At 39.4% G+C, this 20,000-nt stretch overlaps 1 protein-coding gene across 2 annotated transcripts in view; it reads left to right on the top strand.

Annotated features, from left to right (window-relative positions):
• Positions 1–16,541, top strand: part of LOC138008288 (tetratricopeptide repeat protein 23-like) — a 21,405-nt gene extending 4,864 nt beyond the window's left edge. The window contains exons 2-10 of one of the 2 annotated variants that reach the window (XM_068855575.1): positions 1,567–1,725; positions 3,110–3,301; positions 8,007–8,172; positions 8,482–8,653; positions 12,150–12,307; positions 13,163–13,328; positions 14,568–14,759; positions 15,760–15,842; positions 16,244–16,541. In XM_068855575.1, the coding sequence (XP_068711676.1) occupies positions 1,567–1,725; positions 3,110–3,301; positions 8,007–8,172; positions 8,482–8,653; positions 12,150–12,307; positions 13,163–13,328; positions 14,568–14,759; positions 15,760–15,842; positions 16,244–16,364 (1,409 nt within the window). In that variant the 3' untranslated portion in view covers positions 16,365–16,541. Of the gene's footprint in view, positions 1–1,566; positions 1,726–2,582; positions 2,711–3,109; positions 3,302–8,006; positions 8,173–8,481; positions 8,654–12,149; positions 12,308–13,162; positions 13,329–14,567; positions 14,760–15,759; positions 15,843–16,243 lie in introns of those variants that run through there. The other variant, XM_068855576.1, reaches the window with a different exon arrangement.
• Positions 16,542–20,000: the final 3,459 nt, after the last annotated feature.

The raw sequence follows: 20,000 nt of genomic DNA, 5'->3' as shown, positions 1-20,000 counted from the left end.
ATTTAACCGAGCACATGGCATTGACAAAGTGACCAAGTAGACCCCAAGAGACTTCATTCTCCCCCCCCCCCCCCCCAAGTCCTTGAAGCAAATAACCGTACAAAGCAAATATCCATGCTCTAAGGGTTCTCAGGGGGGAAGGGGACTGAATGTATTGGGTTAATTAAAAAAAAACACTGGGGAGGCTTATGATCCCTCACTGGATGGCATCTCACTGAGTGTCCTGTCCTGAGTAAGTGGCCTGTTCGCTTGGTAATTCTCTTCCTTTATAGGTGATTTTGGGACTGCTTTACAGCATGCCTGGATCTCCAGTTTCCTCCACCAGGGAATTTGGAATGGAGGCTGAAGGCCCATGGAAAGGGTCTCCCACAGAATCGGTACATGGAACTAACTGGTTGTGGTGTCTATGAACCACGGTTCCATCTTGCAGCTCCTCTCTTGCAGAGAACAGAGCAGTATCTTACATCACAGTCCATGGGATCCACTTAGGACTACCGGAGTAGTTCCACACATTTACAGCATCCACAACTTGGCTGTGTTGATTATGTTGTCTCTTTTGCCTTGACTGTGCTGCATGGACCCTTTGCCCCTAAATCTGGTCGTAGTAGGTCCAGGTGGGACCTCAGACTTCACCCCATCATCACTGGGAAGGTGATTCACCATTGGTGCTGTGAGGGGTAATATGCTAGCGCAACAGAAAACATGAGCACTAACTTGGTTTCGAGAGTGCTATCACCTTGCTTTCTTATCCCTAGTTTAAAAGTCAAACTTTGTTTCTTCCGGTGTATTTAATTCTTGAGTTTGAGGTTGATTCATAATCCTGTAGCTCATATGTGGACTACTGAGTCAGACATGATTTCATGCACGGGATTGTCAGTCCACCTGAGGTTGTTGCCCATTAGATACAGTGTAAGACATTCATTGAAACACAAGGTTCACCACTTCTGCAAGTTGTACCTATCATGTCAGCCACCATCAGCTACGTTCTTTTGATGGCAACCCCTTGGCATGTGACACCTTGGGATGAAAAGGTTTGATTTTGGGCTCTCTTTCTTCTAGAGCCACTTGCCTTTATATCTAGGCTAACGAGCTGTTCCTTTCTCCAGACAGATTGCTTTCGCTACAGCTGAGGAACCCCACCTGCCCGTGAATTGGTCGTATCCCTGACAAGGGCAGCCATGGGGTTACTGGCACTTGCTGAAGATGTCACCCAAAGGCTATGGTGGGCAGGAGCATCCATATTCCCGTGGTAGGCTGCGACCCCAGCCCATTCTACCCCAGTGCCAGGTCAGGTCATTGGAAATATTAATCTGTCCTAACATCAACCCAAGGTTGCAAATTTTGCTCAGAAATATCAGAACTTACTTTGTAGCTAAGCATTATTAGCAAATGGTCATCGTCTCTAGTGATCATCATCATCCATTTGACATCGCTTTCCACATCAAATGAGTACATAGGACTTTGCATGGTGTGTTTGCCACCCATTTCAAAATGCCCACCATTTCAAATGTCTTTGATCACTTTGGAAATTCATTAATGATTTTTTTTGTGACCCCTTAAATTTAGGAGAACAGAGGAATGGTATTTCAGGAGTCATCCACATTCCATCAGCTTCAGAAATCAAACCAGGAATAATTACAAAACTGCATAGATATTCATCCTCAGAGGAATCTCTTGATTACGAAAATACAGAAGATACAGAAAATGCTGCAGAATATGTTAATGGCAAGTGCACTTTGTTACATGTACATTACAGCATGTCACCACCATATGTTAGAAAAAATAGATGTAACTGCATTTTGCTTGTACCTGAGGAAGAGATCAGCGGTTCCGTAGAACGAATTATATGAAGTTCATGAAATGTTATTTGGGATTTCTCTTTTATACATGTATGTGACTAAAACCAAGAAATGACGTCTTAAGGAGTAGTCGATTGGGCACTGATTCTGAATTACAACTGGAATAGCAGTAGGACCATGGTTAAGACTTACGCTGTACATCACCTCCTTTTCATTGGCCGTTTTCACACTAGGAACAGATTATCCGACTGCTAGATTTTCCGTCTTGGTATGAATTCGAAACAGACAAACTGTCTGAATTTCTCCTGTCTCGCATTCACATTAGACGGATAGAACACATGTTTTCCTTCCCAGAACTCATTGCGCTCTTTCTAGTTCCAGGCTTTTCAGGGCAAAGTAACATGACTTCATCCGTCCAGGGGCCCGTTTCTCGAAGGTCCCGAAACTTTACGGGCCATTTTTGGGTGTCACAATTCCCTTTGTATCTCAAGAACAGAGAGGGTTTAATTAGTCAAACTTCACACTGTAATTTATCTCGTTGTTATCTTAAAAACATGTTAAAAGATCAGCTTTCCAAAACAAGCGGTTGACAGTTTCACACATGACTTTTCGGGCCCGAAAAGTTATTGGGACGTTCGAGAAAACGGGCCCCTGATGTGAATGCAAGACAAATAATCCGTCTTTGACAGATGTCCCGTTCTCAAAATCCGTCTATATAGACGGATAATCGGACAGATAAAAATAGACGGATTATCCGTCTCTAGTGTGAAAACGGCCATTGAGGGGCAGGGTGCATTAACAGTTAATGTCAAATTTTCTAAAGGGTGTTTTTCAGTTTCGTTCAATATTGGCTGAAGAACACACCATTAATTGCTATGAAAACAACTTCAGCTCAAGAGCTCTAGAGATCAGTAAGTGTGTGTAATCAACAAAATCTAGTACCCTGAAGACATTTGCTGTAGTATTTGATGTCAAAAACACAATCATCCCACAAGTTTAAAAAAGGAGAGCATGGCTTTATGTCCTGTGAAAGAAAAGTGCAAACATGAATCCTCTTCCAAAGTTCATAAATGGATCCCCCTTCAAAAGGATTCAGCATCTGACCAATTACTCAGCAGATGAAAGGAAACATTTGAAAGGGGTTGGATCATTTCAATCGACTCTAGTTGGACATTATATACCATATTCCAGATTCCGGATTCTGGGTTTTAGGCAAACCCCCCGTGCTGATGGCAAGACTGAAAACAACATGAAGTAAGTAGGTGACACAGTAAAGAAGGTACCTACATGTAGTTCTTTTCTTTGCACAGGCTTAGCACCACCTGAAGTCCTTCTGAAAAGCTACAGGCGACAAGCTAGGGAATTTGCAAGGATGGACGATGAAAGAGCTGTGTATGAACGTGTACGTTGTGTAGCCTTAACTAGAATAGTTTATGGTGTCAATCATTGGAAATTGGCCAAAGCGTATTCCAAGCTTTCCCAGGCATACCTTGAACAAAGAGGTTAGTATTTAAAGGGTGCTGTAATAATTATTGGCATTGTATATTGTCCAAGAAACAGACCTTTGGAAACCATTGTTTGTAATGCCTTGTTTTGGTGGACATTGACTGAGGGTTCTTTGTATCCAACTGTAGACTGGTTCAAATCCTGCTCAACCCTGGATTTTTTCTTTTTGCACATTAGTGCATAAGTTGTTCATTTCACTCTAGTGATCTCTCTAAGATCAATGAAATAATGAAGTAATGGACTACATCATTAGCAACAATTATTGCGGGATTGCCGCCACAAGGCATCATGGCTAATAACATCAATTATATCCAGAAATGCAACTAATTAGATGCACGCTTAATTTCAATATTTTGAAATTCAGTCCTAAACAAAGGCATTATGTCAAGTCTCTGCGGAATAAACTCATACAAATCCTTATATTTATTCCCCAGAGCCTCAAGATGATGCCTTTTGTTTAGGACTGACACTAAGTGCCCCTTTAGGTCTAAGCTTTTTCTTCCTTCATGAATTTCCAACCATAATGTAAGGGTAAAGGTAAAAGTGTTATTTTTAGCTTAGGGTAAAATGCATCTGTTTATCTTTACATGAGGAGCATCATTTGGGGGACACTTTGTGACATTAATTGTCTGTATTCCGAGACGCAAGTAATATTGAACCAAGGGGACACTTGGTGATGCTCATTGAAATCCGCGTGCATCTAATTTAAGCTATTGTAGGCATTTCCCTAGTGTAATATTTCAGACATTGTTAAAACCAAAAAAATGTGATATACCTGTGTTAGCGAGAACGTTGTCTATTTAATCCAGTGCCACTGCTTTCACAAGATTTACATTGGTGAAACTGGCAAAAGGTTAGCGGTCAGATTCCGAGAACATCTGCACGGCGGACAACATAGATCTCCCCGTAGGCTGTCATTTTCATCGTCGGGTCACACTCTTGAGGACATGTTAGTCTCTGTTATCCACTCCGGCCTCAGCAGGGTTTTAGACAATTTCGTGTTTTTTAGGCTAACCAGATATTTAAGCACCGGCCTCTGCACCTAGGCACTGGGAGGCACAGTGGCCTCATGGTTAGTGTGCTCAACTCTGGATCGAGTGGTCCGGGTTCGGGTCCTGGCCGGGGACATTGTGTTGTGTTCTTGGGCAAGACACTTTACTCCCACAGTGCCTCTCTCCACCCAGGTGTATATTAAATGGTTACCTGCAAAATGCTGGGTAACCCTGCGATAGACTAGCATCCCATCCAGGGGGAGTAAAAAATACTCCTAGTCGCTTCATACCACAGAAACCGGGATAAGCTCTGGCTCTGATGGGCCACTTGGCTCGTAAACAGACTTTACTTTTGACTTTACTCTGCACCTAGGCGATTTAAATATCGACTTCAATTTTCTTCTACACTCTCAAAGTCAGCTGGCACTATGGCCTTACACATTAATTTGTTATATTTTGTTTTTACTTGAAGGTTATGACCCACGCACAATAATTATTGTGCAGACTGGTTAAATTCCTGGTGTTGTGTTCTTGGGCAAGACACTTTACTCCCACAGTGCCTCTCTCCACTCAGGTGTATATTAAATGGTTACCTGCGAAATGCTGGGGGTAACCCTGCGATGGACTGGCATCCCATCCAGGGGTAGTAAAAAATACTCCTAGTCGCTTCATACCACAGAAACTGGGATAAGCTCTGGCTCTGATGGGCCACTTGGCTCGTAAACAGACTTTACTTTTGACTTTACTCTGCACCTAGGCGATTTAAACACCAACTTCAATTTTCTTCTACACTCTCAAAGTCAGCTGGCACTATGGCCTTACACATTAATTTGTTATATTTTGTTTTTACTTGAAGGTTATGACCCACGCACAATAAAGCACTGAAAGCACTGAAGAAGAGAGAGCACCCTCGAAACGATGGATAGCGCAATCCACTGGATAAATCACTATCCAGTGGATAATTAACACTAGCAAAACCAATTGAATTATCCAGTGGATAGTGATTTATCTGGTGGATAGTGCTATCCGTCGTTTGAACAACTGGGGCCTGGTCTATTTTATACACTGGCACATTTTCTTAGTGAATAATAATTTAATAATAATTTATTTACTTATAACGCGCAAGTATCAATTTACATTTTCACCTGCGCGGAACTAAATCCATTAAAAAACCTAATTACAATTATATAATATAACTAGTAACTAATGATAACTAATAACTAATTACTCATACCAATTAAAATTATATGAATAGCATAAAAAATAAAAACTGGCCTTAATAACTAAAGAATTGTATACGTCGTGTAAGCAATTAAAATATTTAAGGAAATGCTTGTCTAAAAAGATACGTCTTAAGTGCTTTCTTAAAAGATGGTAAAAATAATGAACTTCTAATATTAAATGGTAGGTTATTCCATAGTTTTGGAGCGGCAACTTGAAATGCGCGGTCTCCAAGAGTAGTATATGTTTTCAATTTTTCTATCTCTAATAATAAATTGTCACTATTTGACCTAAGGTTGTATTTTCCAGGCTTCTTAAATTTAATTAACTCTGATATAATTAGGGGCATGCCCATGAACAGCCTTATACGTAATTAAAAGAATCTTAAATAATATGCGTTCACGAATAGGCAGCCAATGAAGTTTAAACAGTAAAGGTGTTATGTGACAATATTTACCGGCATTATATGCAAGCCTAGCTGCAGCATTCTGTACTCTTTGAATTTTTTGGATTTGATAATCAGGTAAACCTAGATATAGACTATTACAGTAGTCAATTCTACTGTAAATTAATGTATGGATAAGAACTTCCACCGATTCTTGTGATAAATATTTTCGTATTCTACGAAGATTATACAAATGATAAAATGCAATACTACAAGTCTTATTGATATGTGTGTTCATTGTTAAGGATGGGTCTAGCCACACCCCCAAGTTCTTGACTTCTTTGCTAGGCTTTATCAAGTCGTTACCAACACATAATGTGGACATACTTATTTTCTGAAGTTGTTGCTTCGTGCCAATTAGTAGCAGCTCCGTCTTGTCAGTGTTAAGTTGTAGTTTGGACTCCTTCATCCATTTCTGTATATCTTTAATGCATCTTTCCATAGCCGTTATGGCCTCAACCTCTCCACAATTGTCCTTGGGACTAAAAGATACATAAAGTTGAGTATCATCAGCATAGCACATAACAGATGGTAGGTGTGGGGTTTAATGATATCAGATAACTCTCCAGTGTAAATTGTAAATAGCAGAGGACCAAGACAGCTCCCTTGTGCCAAACCGAACTGTAAGTCGAAAGAACGTGATTCAGCTCCATTAACGACGACTCATTGAAATCTATTCTCTAGGTAGGATTCAAACCATCGTAAAGGTACATTTGTGATTCCACATCTAATTTTAAGGCGATCAATCAACATTTTATGGTCTATAGTGTCGAATGCAGCACTCAAGTCTAATAGTACTAATAGAGTCACATGTTGTTTATTCATATTCATGAGGAGGTCATTTTTTACTTTCAGTAGAAGAGTTTCTTAGTGAACTTTTAGAACTGTGCTTCACTTCCTATTTTCTTAACATATGAAAAGTTATTGTTGTTACTTTGGGTTGATGGTCTGAAATTGAACAACTGTACACAAATTGATTGTTTTTACTGGTGAAGAAAACAGTTTCTTGGTATGATCCTTAGAAAATAATGCAAAAAAACTTATAGCATAAAAATTTAACCACACAATCATGTGACAGGTCTTTAAAATCTCAGTATGTTTTATGTGCATTCCTTAAGAATGGAAAAGAAAAAAAAAACATGTTCACTGACACGTTTCACGTTGATGTTGTTGGATGTGTTCTTGATAATATTGTATGTTTGAATTTTTATGATCTTGGCTCGCTTGACTGCCGCCGACAAATTGTGCAAACACAAAATCCTCTGGTACCCATTCTGGGGTTTTCCAAGAGGAAAAATGGGGGAGTTAGGATTTAATCCTTCACACCTTAACCACTGCCTAACTAGAAATCCACTGGTAATCCTAAATGAAATAAAATTCTGAAAAAATCTTCTCAGTAGAAAAATTTAAATAAAAACAAAAAGATAATGGCAACTACATTCATAGAAAAACGAGTTCACGAGATGTACACTTAGGCAATTACCAGCAGATGGATTTTCTGATATGGCGCGTCATATTTAGTGTTACTTATTGTTACAGTAGTGTCTTGCGATTGTTATCTTAAATTGTCAATGAAATAAATCAATTGTATTCATCATATCCCTGTTGCTTTTATATAATTGAATTTCATGATCAAATTTAATCCTCAGTTTGTTCTGGAGCTTCTGGGTGCTTGCCCCCTTGCCAGTCACAATCACAGTCACTGTCCCTTTGATTTAAAAGTCATTTGTTGAGTGTCGGTCTGCAAGGGGATCAGTGTTTAAGGTACCCACTGAAGTTGTTGTGTTTTACCAACTAAAACTGGGCGAATTATGGTAAAAGGAGGAAAAAGTTTACAAAAGGACACTTGTACCCTATGATGCCTATGGAGAAAGAGAGAGAGAGAGGGAGAGAGAGATAATTATATCTGTATATATACTTCTTTATTGCAGAAAGATACATCTATACTGCAGCCATCAGGCTGAATTGGGCTTTAATCCTGTAAGTCATATTATATTAAAGTCCTATTTATAAGATTTGTTCTGTCATGTGTTGACCACATAGGTATGGCCCAACAAGCACTCCTTCATGCTGGAAATGCCCGTGATGTTCTTCTGGCTGCCGATGCGGCTAAACAGCAAGGAAGACAGGCTTATGAAAGATCTGATGTATTGCCCATAATGGAGTTGATTTATCTTGTGATGGGAAAGGCACAGCTTGCTTTGAAAAAGTAAGTTTTGTATTTGTGTGTTGTGTGAAGCTTATCATGAAAATGACAGTGATGATAGCAATAATAATAATAATAACTTTGTTAATGTGTTACGCTGTTGAGATAAAAATGTTTCATGTCTATTACACCAAACTGAGTTTTGATTCTTTTCATTGCTTCTTAACTTGGAGAATATTGATGGCAATGTCTCAAATACTGTGTCATTCATTACAGATATTAATCATAAGAATAGCAAAATTGTTAGAGTTTTGAAGATCATACCTACAGGATGGTTAATAATTATTATTTTGTTTCTAATTTGCTGTATAGCCCTCAGAAAGCTGAGCAGAACTTAAAGAAAGCTGATTTAGTATCACAAGAAATAGAAGGCATGGGATCCAACCACAGAGATCCACAAAAAAGACTTCAAATATTAATGTCACTTGGGCGTGCCAGTCTAAGGGCTCACAAGACTGGGCATGCACTTGAGGCTTTTGAGAAGGTATGAAACATTCCCCACATATTATCTGTAGCTATAACCCGCTGGTTTTCATATTGTCCACACTCAAGATGAAACTTTGGTATCACTGAGAGATTGCTCTTCAGACACACAGGCTTCATTACTACTTCTGTTTTCGATCATATTGAGTTGACAGGAAAAAAAATAACACCTAAGTTGGGCAATATTTCTCAGAATTGAAGTTACCAAGCCGAGTAAGGAAAACGTTTCATCAATCCTGTTAAAAGCTGTCCTAAACTTCCCGTCAAATCCTGAATAGCACTAGAATTGATTTACCGGTATTGATTTATTTAGTATACGTGATTTAATTTATTTTATTCTCAGATTAAGGTTTACATAGTTAATTACTGAAGCCAGAGGCTTTTTTGGCAAAGGTTATACAGGAGATCAGGCGAACTACCAGATGGCAAACAGAAAAAAAAACTATACAAATAAAATAATATACAATTAAGGATACATAATTAAAGCTAAAGCTAATTATATCTTACGAGAAAGAGGTCGAAGGCATTATGAGAGAATTATTATGGTTCATGGTGAAACAAAAAGTTGTGTGATAGTTTACAAGGACTGGAAATAATCTCTGAGTTTACGTTTATAGTTTGAAAGATTGGAGGGGATAGGGAAGATATCTGTTTGCAAACATTGCTTTTGTTATTCAAATGTGCCTACCACGGGAACAAAAGACGTCAGCGATATCTTCCCTATAGGGTCATAAGAGAGGAATATCATTCCAAATTTGGGGACCCTGTATATGAGTATGGAGATGTAAGTTATCTTTCTGCCTTGTAAAATATTGATGACAATCAGAATTAAGTTTGAAGAGGGGAATGGGTAAGATCTTTTGCATATGAAGGAAAACTAAACAAGAGACTTGGTGCTTATAAATATTGAATGTATTAAGAATGTTTAATGTGCGGAATAGAGGGTAGGTGTGTGCACGTGGCGGAGGGTGAGTCATGATTGTTGGGGCTTTCTTTTGGAGTCGAAAGACTGGTGGTAGATGAGAGGGATATGTAGACACCCAAACGATAGAAAAGTACGGTAGGCGGGGGAGTATTAGAGAATTATATGATGTGCATAGAGTATTTGTGAGAAACAACTGACGAGATTTGGTAATGATCCCGATGGATTTAGTAACTTTGGAAGAAATTGCTTCAATGTGTGGTTGCCATGACAGGTTTTGATGGATAATGACACTTAAAAATCTTGTGTTTTCTATTCCATTAATTTAGTAAAGGTAAAGGTAAAAGTCCTTATTTTAGCGAGGGTAGCACGTGACAAGTTTTGTGACAGTGAACTAGAGTTACTGATGAACTTGTGGTGCGCACCTTTTACCCCCCCTCCTCCATCAATGCTCTGTTTTATGACGTTGATTAAATGAGATGAGGATCGAACTGGCGACCTCCAGCTCAGTCTATTGTTATCGATGGTGATAGAGAGACCATCAAGATTAATTGTCTTTCTCGGATAGTGAACTAAAATAAATTTTGTCTTATAAGGATGCAGAGTTAGTTTGTTAGCTTTGAACCAAGTGAGCAAGAGGGATAGTTCATAGTTAACGATTTTAATTAGTTCCGAGATGTTCTTGTGCTGAAAGCAAATATTGAAGTCATCCATAAAAAGTATAAATGAGAGGTAAATAGAAAATGTAAATAAATTATGTCATTAATGTACAAAAGAAATAATAGTGGTCCAAGTACAGAACCCTGGGGAACACCACATTTAATAGGAAGCAGTGGGGATTTAAAGGAGTCAATGCATCCATATAAGTTTAGAGGGGTGCCTTGTATACCATAGAAATGTAACTTCTCTAGGAGGATGGAATGATTAACAGTGTCAAAGGCCTTTTTGAGATCGATGAAGATACCTATAGTGAGTTCATTCTCTTCGAACGATTCAAATATTTTGCAACATTGCCATGACATTTTAGTGTTTCTTTCTAAAACCATACTGATGCATGATCATTTAGTATGTTGTGACAAGTAGGAAAATTCGTAGGGCGATGATACATGGCACTCTCAAGAATTTTGGGAAGGCAAGGTAAAATTGAGATGGCCTATAATTGGTGAACTTAGTGCTGTCTTCACTTTTGAATATAGGGATTACCTTACTGATTTTGAGTCTATCAGGCACACTACCAGTAGAAAAGGAGATTTTACAGGGGAGATGCCATCAATAGATTCTTTAATCACATTGATGTTAATACAGTCCACTCCCTCACTGTTACTACTTTTAAGAGAGGCCACTATTATATTAATATTTTTTCAGGAGTAGTAGTTGAGGTGAAGAAACAATCCTCAAAAGAACCATTCAGATATGATTTGTGGTCAACAGAAACATGAGGAATTATGGCGGCTAGGGAGGGAACGATGTTAGTAAAGAATTCATTAAACTTGCTAGCAGTTGTTTGAGGGTTATTAATAATATTACCTCAGTTGTCTTTCATATTGGTAAAGGGTCTGGAATAATGGGATTTTAAGGTGACCAGGCTTTTAATTATAGACCAAGTTTGTCTTAATGATGAGTATACAGATGTTAATTTGTCATGGTAGTCCTTTTTCCTACATAATTTGATTATGTAGTTGTATTTAAGTGAAGCTATGATCCTTGCAGTTATCAACGCAATTTTGGCATTTGCGTGGCTTCTCCATTTCAATTGCAAAATCTAATGGAGCAAATAGAAAATCAGTATCATTGTCAAAATGATTAAAAGGAAACATGTCAGCCAGGCAATTATTGCAATACCAGTCACAATCAGAATTGGTCAGATCATTGTACCCAGAGAGAGAAAGTGGGGTACATTTCAGATGTGTCCATAAGTGGCAAACGTCACAGAATATAGCCTTATGGTCATTATGAACTCTAAATTTATATATGGAGCATGGATTTTTGACACAATCAGGCCGCATTAAGGTAATTCCCTTGAAATTTTCTACTATCAAACTTTTTTGGAAAGTTGGCACAATTAACATTCATGATATGAACATTAAAAAAATGCAATAAAAAAATGGGGTCACCGTGCTTGTTTACGCGTCAGCAGGCTCTTAAAATGGGGTATTTTTACTGTTTGCGCGTTAAAAATTCGAATCACCTTCATACAGAATTAAGTCTTGGTTACTTCAAAGACACAAAATTTTATTTTGAAAATAAAGCTTCTTTTATTCACATAGGCAGTATTGCTTCATTTACGCCGTTTTTGATTGTCTGGTTGTGGGAATAGTGCACCTTTTGGGACAGTGCCGTGGTTAGCTTGAAGGCCAAAACACACCCAGTACGGAACTGTTTTCCAAAAAAAATTCGTACGTGCTCATGTGCGCGCGCTAATGAGGAGAAAATCGCGTGCGCAGCGGGAATGCGCAATGCAATAGTAAGGAATTACCTAAAATAAGGGGATAAAATAACTAGTTAGAACTAGAATAATGAAGTCTGATCTGAACTTGCACTGACTGACATTTTGTTGGTTGAACTGTTGTTTCAGGCATTGGAAGTTGCTCTGACACAATACGGCGAAGAAAGTGAAAAGTTGATACCTATCTATCAATGTTTGGCACGAGCTGAAAGTAGCCAAGGAAATTCGTTGAGTCATGACCGAGCCACCAAAGTACTTCTTCAAGCTCACGAGATCAGTAAATCAAGGTACCGGTAAAAGATTTCATAATTAAAATTCAAAAAACGTTCTCCGGCTAAAATTTTTAAAATACGAGCTTTCGATTGTGTTATCTACCGTAGTCGTCGACGGGTAAAAAGAAATGAACAAGGGGCTATAACTGAAATTATAATATAACTGTATAGATAACAAAATAGTGGAAAATGTGGATTCATTACGACTTTGTGTTAAAAAGAATATTGTATTTCCCAGGGAGCGGGCAAGAATTCTTGTCCGCATTTGGAGACGAACTTACGGTCTAAGAAATTATTCCTAGGAACTCGCCCTCCATTTTGCCATTCATAGTTTCACAAATCCAGTCTTTTTGCCTTCAGAAACAAACCCAGTGAAATGTAAGGTTTTGGCAGTTGACTTTTTACACTACGATATAGTCATCAGTGCCCCCCAATTGCAACAGGCAGAACCATTGTGGAGCAAATCGAGTCATTCAAGTTCCACGGTGTGTACTTATCTCATGACTTGACCTGGACGATGCATGTTGACCATATAGTGAAAAAAGCCAACGCCCTTAGTTGTTGCGTTCCAACAGAAGATGTAGTTAGAGTTTATTGCTCTCTAGTCAGGCCATACTCGAGTACGCCTGTACTGTCTTCGCAGCATTGCCACAGTACCTTTCAGCTCCTCTCAGATGCGATTGAGAGGATACAGAAGCGCGCCCTCAAAAATAGTGTTCCCAGGTCAGAAACAACTGCGCGCATCACCTCAGTCTAACTTTCGTCTAAAAGTTTTACAAGCCGCAAATAAGGCGTGGTCTGCAGAGGACGTATACGTACCCCGCACTCTTTAGACATTTTCCTTCAATTGTGGTATCACTATTTCTGCAGATTTGGAGAAGATTCAGTAGAAGTTGCAGATTCATCATTTGTGCTTGCCGGTCATTACTTAAACCGAGATAACTTTGACGATGAAGCAAAGAAATACTTAGATGATGTCATCAGCTTATACATGCAGCACAGAGGTCCTTATCATAGCTCCACTCTAAAGGCACAGGTTTGATAAAATTGGAATGTTTCAACCTTGGACATGTCTTTGCTAATGAAAAACAATTAGCAATGTGTCCAATAATCATCGGATTAACTGTCAAGTTTTGTAGTGTACGCCAATGCGTATAATCCTATCCCGCCGTAGAAACCGAAAGCCTGAGAGTGCAAAATAGGTGTAAAGGATCTCAGCAAGAGAAAATCACTTCTTACCTCTTAACAAATTAATGGGATGCGATAAGATAACACATTCTGGACATGAACTTGTGCGTTTTCCCCTGCATCCCGCCATCACCATGCATGCTTGAGATTTATTTTATAGACGAATTGTTTGGTGATTTGGTTAAAATTAGTATCGTGCACGTGCAATGCGCGTGCACGACTTGTAACATTTACGTGTAATGCACGTGAATGTTGTCCCATTTTACCAAATCTCTGGCCCGGGTTGCTCGAAGCACGTTTAGCGCTAACCAGCGTTTAATACCATGGAAACGTACAGAGTTTGATACCTCTTAACCAATGGTTAGCGCTAACCAGGCTTCGAGCACCCGTCCCCCTTGACTATGGTAAACCAAAAAAAGTTCAGAATTTGAGGTAAGCAAACAGTTTAGGAAGAGGCATGTTTCGCCTTTCAAATTATGAGATTAACTTTTTTTTTGGAAGTGAATGTTGTCTCAAACTGAAAGAGATGCAATTAAAATGCATTCGATTGCATTAAACGTGGGAAATAAACACGGAAAACCAAATTTGATTTCAAGGCTGTAACCACTTTTTGCGAAGATTTTTTAAAGTGATCATCCGAAAGTATATCACGCCCTTATTCATGCTACGCTCGGTCCTTACACTATGACATCGAGCCGATGTTTTTCCCTTCAGCCCGATCCGATCTTTGCGGTGTGTTCTTGTTTTTGCTCGGCAATGAATATCGGGGAATACTCAAGATACTTGTTCCGAAAGTGCATTATCCGAAAATCCATGCGGGTAATAAAACTCACTTTCGTCTTGTTTAGTGCTATCACTCATTTGATGCCCGCATGCAACACTAAAACAACAATAAAGAAATTTTGTTGCTTATAAATAAGCTGCTCGCGCGGGTCCAAACGGCTTTTCCTGTGACTGGCTATTAACGTTACCCTGAGTTGCGTTTGTGGGAGCCGTACGGGTAATATGATGAAAGGCAAAATGGGCAGTTATGTTTGTTAAAAGTAGAAACATCTTTACAGCTTTTTTTTGCTTTCCCTCGAACCAGGATGAGCTCAGCCGCTTGCTAATCCGTGAGGGAAGTTTAGAGGAAGCGGTGTCTCTACAGAAGTCAGTAGCCGAAGCTAAAGTGGTTTTGTACGGTGATCCAAGTCAAGAAGCTGCAGCTTGTTATCAGATGCTCGGCAGCATAAGACTGAAACAGGGGCGACTTCAACTGGCTTTAAAATGGCTGACAAAGGTATTACAATGCATGGAAATTTCAATCATTTTCAATCATTTTATCCATTACGGCACCCAGGTTTATTCCTCCTCATGCAAGTGTTAATCAAGCTTTATCACGCTTTGCAACCACGAACCATTTTAATCAAATCTATTGTAGGTTTCAGTGATTTTCGTGAGTATTCAGTCTAAGGCCTGGCCAAACAGGAAATGTTTGGCGACCAAGGATTTTACCATTTGGCCACCTTGTTGGTGCTGTTTGATCGTGTTTGATAAAATATAAAGGCGATCAACATTCGATCAAAAAACTTAAAACATTTCTTTTGTTCTCGTGTTTGATGGGCTAAGTTTTGTTCGTTTGGCCAGCCGTATCAAACATGTTTGGCGCGTGCATGCGTACCACGCTTGTTCAGCCACTTGTATCCACGTGTATTTTATGTATTTGTGGCCCATAGTTCTTTGCTTGTGGAGTTTAATCTGAGTTAGATCAAACATGTTTTAACCATTTGGCCACTCAGTTCAACATTAGCATGTTTGGTCACCAAACAACGTTTGATGTTGTTTAAACACCAAACATTTCCCGTTTGTCCATGCCCTGAAGTGCACCATCGGGTTTTTTTCCCCACACTGATTCCAGGGCAACCAGATATCATTATTTCTCTTTTTATTGTAGTTGTAATCTTGAAATCTTCATTCTGTTACGCACGTGTAAACTACAATATCCGCAGCAATTTTATATCCTTGTTCTATACAAGTTTTAAAATTTAGTACGTACGAGCACACAAAATCCCCCGAAAAGGAGAGAGAGTGGCGGAATCCATTTCGACAATTAATTCTTGCGCCAAATGATCAATCTTACCGTAAATGTTGGAAGGTTTCGGCGTTTTCAGAATCTCAAATAACTGACCGCAGTTCGCCGTTAAGAAGCGACAATTTAGTTCGCTGTGATCTAAAGTAGAGTAAAGTAGAGTACCATTTTCTGTGACGTTAGGCTTGAAGTATATTTCCTTTTTTTTTAGAGCTATAACATGTTAATTGTGACATTAGGAACCTCTCACAAACGAACAAAGCAGATTGAGGATGTCATAAACCGTGTAAAGAAGTATGTATTTTCAACATTTTGACGATTGAGGTATATTGTGCACCGCATGTATAAAATAAGAACACAAGTTGAAACGTTGTTAAATCGGTAAACTTTAAACCTCTAGGGGAAAACCATGCCCCCACTGGAGTTTCATGTTTAGCCTAAATACGCGTTTCGTTGGGGTTCCGCAAAGCAAAGAAAAACGAGGAAGGATATTTTCGCCATGCAAAAACTGGGCGGGGAAATGATTGAGGATAGAGCTTTTCGGCTTAGTCGCTTATTGCTTTTAAAATTACAGTACTTGTTGCTTCAGTGATTAAATTGGCGCATTTGTGGCATCCATTTGACTGGTTGTAGTTGAGTTACCCGACTGAGCAAGTGTCTCATTGTCTCATTTCTCGCCTCTTCTTTTCTTTTAGGTCACCTGATGCTCAGAGGTTTCTTAGCCCCGAAGACAAATTAAAGAAAAGACCAAGATTTACACAGGTGGTGGGAAGATCGAAACCCTTCGGTTATTCTGCGACTCCCAGCGGGGAATAGAAGATCGGCTATTAACGACAGGGTTAATTTAGCCAAGAAGTCATTCAAAGTTGTTCACATAAGAAGAAGGGGGGAAGCCAATGATGACTTCTTTGAACAATTCACGAACCGAAAAGAAAATCATCAGAAGATATAGCGTTTAGAAACTGATGTAAATACTATATTAAAAGATTGAAGGCAATTTATGTTCTCAGCGCTATTTCAGAGCAAAAATACATTTTTGGTTGAAAAAGTCACAAAGCGTATCAAAATTTGAGTCATGCACTTAGAGCCTGGTATCCATATGATCGATCGTCCGGATCGTCCCGAACTCAGTTCTATCCGGACGATCGAGGTTGTTTTAGTCGGCCTGGGTCGTTTGCTATCGTTTGAGTAGTGTTTTCATAGAATCGTCCCGATTGCCTCTGAACATTATTTGAAACAACTGGGGCGATCGGGACGATCCGGAAGATCATATGGAAACCAGGGCCCAGTTCCCCAAAAGCCGATTAACGCTAATCTAAGATTAAAAATTAATCAAGCAGTTCATTTCTCTACTCCCAAATGCTGTTCAACGCAGATTTTCGGCAGAACTTTACATGAGAAGACGTCAATCTTGAAAAACAAAATTAAGCAAAAGAAACTTTCACCAAAAAGTTGAAAACGTGAAACAAAAGTTTACGCTAATCCTGGATTAAGTTAAGCGGCTTTCGAGGAACCGGGCCCAGTCTTTTAAAGTGTTGTCGGTTGAGCACGACGTAAAGGCTTTTACATTGTTGTGGAGCAAATTCTTCTCTTCTGATTTCCACCGCCCAATAAGACCACGGATCGTTTCTCGAACTGAGTCTCGAAACTATTAGGGCGTAATTAGGGTGGCATGAAACGCTTTGTATCTTTAAAGAGAAAACGTCACATACATACATATACTTTATTTATTTCACCTCGAAAATTCAGAGTTGCATAATGCAACAAAATACAATACTCGTACAATAAAATGCTAAAATTAAAAATATGTTTAACGATATACATTATAAAACTGATAAAGGTAAAGGTAAAGTCTGCCTACCAACCAAGTGGCCCGTCAGGCCGGAGCTTATCCCGGTTTCTGTAGCATGAAGCGACTAGGAGTATTTCTACTCCCCCCTGGATGGGATGCCAGTCCTCGCAGGCTTACTCCCGGCATTTTAGTACCAATTTATGCACCTGGGTGGAGAGAGGCACCGTGAGAGTAAAGTGTCTTGCCCAAGAACACAATACAATGTAGGCACTTTAGGAATGAAGGCACTTTAGGAATTTCTGGGTAGGGATGTGCCGCTGGGACCCTGTAACCCTTAGCCTATACCAGAGCAAGTTCAGCTGAATTTTGCTACCCTATACTACAGTAAACTCCCACCGATTTCTGCCTAAATTCCGATTCTTGACAGTTAATATTATATCCAGAGGTGTTTCATGATCACCATTTATTGACACTGTCGAGGCTGAGTTAGGTAAACTTAAACTTTGCCGATTTGATTTTTTTATATTATTGAGTGGGAATTTCTGGTTTCCTTAGTCTTGATAAAATCTTCAACCAACTGGTCAGTTTCGTGAAAAATGATACCCTATTCTAGACCGAAAGGCTATGATTTATATACTCTATCCTAAAGTAAACTGCTGGAAAACCATACCCTTCACAGCGGTACTTACCTATATGGTCCATATATGGCTGTACCTCCCCCGGGGTCAAACTACCGTATCTCGACTTAACTTTGTTTCAAGAAAAGGCCAAGTTTTTCGTTGTTTCAGGTATATTATTTCTCGGTAAATCAATCATTTTCAGTTTCTGTAAAATTATATAAGCCAAGGCAAAATTAGTTTATGGCCAACTATGACCTCATCATACCCGGCCTCCCAGCCACTCAAAGCAATACTTCCTCGTTGCCGGCTAAGCGGCTTCTGTGCGGTTACGAGTGACTGACTGAGCGAGAACGCTGTTATGTTATCGTGCGAACGCATAAACTGTGGCTACGCGGTTACGATTTTCATGCAGATAGGGTACTTAGCGATGTAGCCACATAGTCGCAGTTTGCGTGTGTGCGTAACAGAGTAGCCACAATTTTTTGGAAGTGTTTTGGATTGGCTTCAAGATGACAACAATATCCAGTCCTTCGAGTAGACATAGGCCGAGACAAGAGACAACTCGGGGAGGCAAGTTGTCTTGCCTCGGCAGGTAGGGTAACCCCCCCGGGGGGGGGGGGGGGGGGGGGTACTCCACATATCCCTGGGTGGGGAGGTGCGGCGCGGCCCCTCATACCCTGACCCTGTTTAAGACAAATATCGCTAATTTTCCTACCCATTTTAAGACAGAATTCCGATTTTTGATACCCTGTTTAAGACATTTAACCCAGTTTAAGACAAAAATTGATAAATCGTTACCCTGATTAAGACAAAAATGATAAATTCGATACCCTGTTCAAGACAAAAATCCCGAAAAACATACCCTGGCTGGCCGCACGTCCCCATTAAGGCCTTATAAGGGAGTATAATATATAAGGGGGTAACCCTGGCAGGTGAGACAACGTTTTCGCATGTAAACAGTTTGCCTCGACCACCCGAGACGAGACAGCAAAATCTTGAATGCGTACGCATAAAATAAAAATCAAAGAAGCAACAATTTGGGAGCTTATACATGTTTTTAGCGTTTACTTTCGAATTAAAAGTTTTTTTCCCGCCAAAATTCTCACTGCTGTCAAGGGAAACTCTCGATTCATAAACAGCCTTTTATTTAAACTACATATTATTACTGCGTTAAGATTTTCAGTCCATTTGCTGAATAAGAAACGAACTAGAAAGAAAGAAAGGCAAATGATGATACGCATTTTTAGAAGATGCGTCTTAAAATATATGCATAATTAAGGGTCAACTTTGTCTCGGTCACGCAATTCTAATATAGACGCTCGGTAAAGTTGTCTCGGGAGGAGGGCTGTCTCGGGTAACCGAGACCATGTAAACAGGTCCTTAGAACTAGTTCTCTTTATAAAGTGTCTGGTCTTGCCTTTACTTTCAAGATCTTCAACAGTACCAACATGTTCATCATACAAATTGTATTAAACATCATGTGGTGGCTCTCAGTCAAGCCCTACTATGACGATCGATATTATCTCGAGGTTCAACCTTCCAAATTTCTTCCCCATTTGATTGGATTTTTCAGGTTCTATAAGGGACAATACCTTAAATTATCCACACAAGTCCCTTTCATTCTCAACAACCTTCAAAAAGCAGGTTACATACAAATGAACGCTTGCACCCAAACTTTGCTTCATCCAGTTTATGTTAAAAAAAATCAGGCGCTGTTTGCCAAAATATGGTACAATTCCTGAAGAGCCGGGCCAGGTGAATCCTTAGCTGGCTGTGCAAACGTTTGCATGTGCCTCTCAAGGGATTCAAAGAACAAACGCAATGCGCCGTGATCCTCTCTCAAGGAGATTTGAAAGTACCGAAAATGTCTATTAAAGTAACACAGAAATGGGTTGATCAACTGGGTTGATGTGCTAAATTAACTTTGAAAGCTGACATTTCAAGCGTTAACTCCTCATCAAATTCGCTTTTTTTTAAAAGTGATTTCTTTATTTTTGTAGAGACACTTGAAGCACTGATTGTAACATTTATAAGTGGATG

The sequence above is a fragment of the Montipora foliosa genome, chromosome 6 (genome assembly GCF_036669935.1).
Source record: "Montipora foliosa isolate CH-2021 chromosome 6, ASM3666993v2, whole genome shotgun sequence".
NCBI lineage: Eukaryota > Metazoa > Cnidaria > Anthozoa > Scleractinia > Acroporidae > Montipora > Montipora foliosa.
This window is presented reverse-complemented; position numbering and strand designations above follow the sequence as displayed.